The sequence below is a fragment of the Echinops telfairi genome, unplaced genomic scaffold, assembly GCF_000313985.2.
Source record: "Echinops telfairi isolate 266 unplaced genomic scaffold, ASM31398v2 ScPeMD7_7424;HRSCAF=8462, whole genome shotgun sequence".
Classification (NCBI taxonomy): Eukaryota; Metazoa; Chordata; class Mammalia; order Afrosoricida; family Tenrecidae; genus Echinops; species Echinops telfairi.
In genome coordinates, this window is record NW_022111324.1 from 51,373,063 (window position 1) to 51,374,375 (window position 1,313).

A 1,313-nucleotide genomic window follows, 5' to 3' on the forward strand; every position below is an offset into this window, starting at 1 on the left:
GGGTTTCTAGGCTGTCATCTTTATGGGAAGGGAGGCCCAGAGGCATATGGGCCTAGGGGTTATGCGTGGGGCTGCTAACCACAAGGTGAGCAGTTCAAAACCACGAGCTTCTGCCAGAGAACGATGAGGCTTTCTACACCCTGAAGAGTGACAGTCTCGGAAACCCACGGGGCAGTTCTGCCCTGTCCTGTAGGGTCGCGGGGAGTCTTGTGCGTCAGAACCGGCTCGGTGGATGTGTGTTTGGAGGGAGACTCGTTTGGAACCCTTATGGAAAAGGAAGCACTGGGCTGCAGAGTGCAAGGCGGCAGTGGTTCAAACCCATCGGCTGCTCTGTGGGAGAAAGATGAGACTCTCTGCTCCCGTCAAGATGGTCCATCTGGGAAGCCCGATATAGAATGGCTACGAGCCGGAACTGGCCTGATAGGAGTGAGTTTGGTTTAAATTTCTTCTTTTTCGGTCACCTTTACGGGAGCAGATTCTGTGAAGCCCTTGGGGGGCTGGGTTCAAACGGCCCATCTTTCTGTTATCAAGTGAGCACTTGCACCAACAGGGCACCTTTTCCAGACTCTGGGCTCGTGACATTGCTGGTCCACAGGCCCTTTCCAGGCCACTGCAGTGCTGTGGGGACTTCCTCCCGGGCGGACCTGCTCCAATGCTACAGGTGAGCGCTGCCTCCATCCTTCCAGGCTCAGTGCTTGGCCTGGATGGATGCCTGATGGCTTCTACTGATCCTAAGAGGAGCCCTTCCAGCCAGGTAGCTAGAGGAAGGTGAAGAGCCAGCCAGGGCCTGCCTACCAGAGCTTTGCTTTAACAATATGGATTGACTGAAACTTTGGGGAGAGACCAGCGGTTAAGGCTGAGGTTCTGGTAGAGCGGCCATCAATGGCTGGCTGGGTGGCTCCTCTAAGGAATTGTCCTGATGCTTGTCTGGTCAGTTTCCTACGCTATATAATGCTCTGAAGCAGGGCTGGTCCCATCTGTCTCTTGGAGCCTCAGCCTTGGGGAGGTATGGCAGGGTTGGGGCCAGGCCCTGGGTGTCCTCAGACTCACCCACGTTGGATGTCTCCCACGATCTGCATGTGGTACTTCTTGGGCATCTTACAGCCTCCAGAGACAGCCGTCGCCACTACCACCTGCAACCCAGGGTAGAGCATGGCGATTGGCCCACAGTGGAGGCCAGCACGAGGCTCTCTCCCACATCCCCATGTCCTTTGGGAGCCCCAGTCTCACTCCCCTGCCTCCATGGGAACCACACCCTGAGAGCAGGAAGCGGAAGCGTTGCTATGGGACTTTGATCCATTCTGCTGGGGTCC

The 1,313-nt window shown here is 56.5% G+C and overlaps 1 protein-coding gene across 1 annotated transcript in view; it reads right to left on the minus strand.

The window, feature by feature from the left end:
- SLC26A9 (solute carrier family 26 member 9) overlaps positions 1–1,313 on the minus strand; it is a 25,516-nt gene that overhangs the window by 14,918 nt on the left and 9,285 nt on the right. Inside the window, exon 7 of the mRNA XM_045298189.1 lies at positions 1,051–1,133. Coding sequence (XP_045154124.1) covers positions 1,051–1,133 — 83 coding nt within the window. The remainder of the gene's footprint in view (positions 1–1,050; positions 1,134–1,313) is intronic.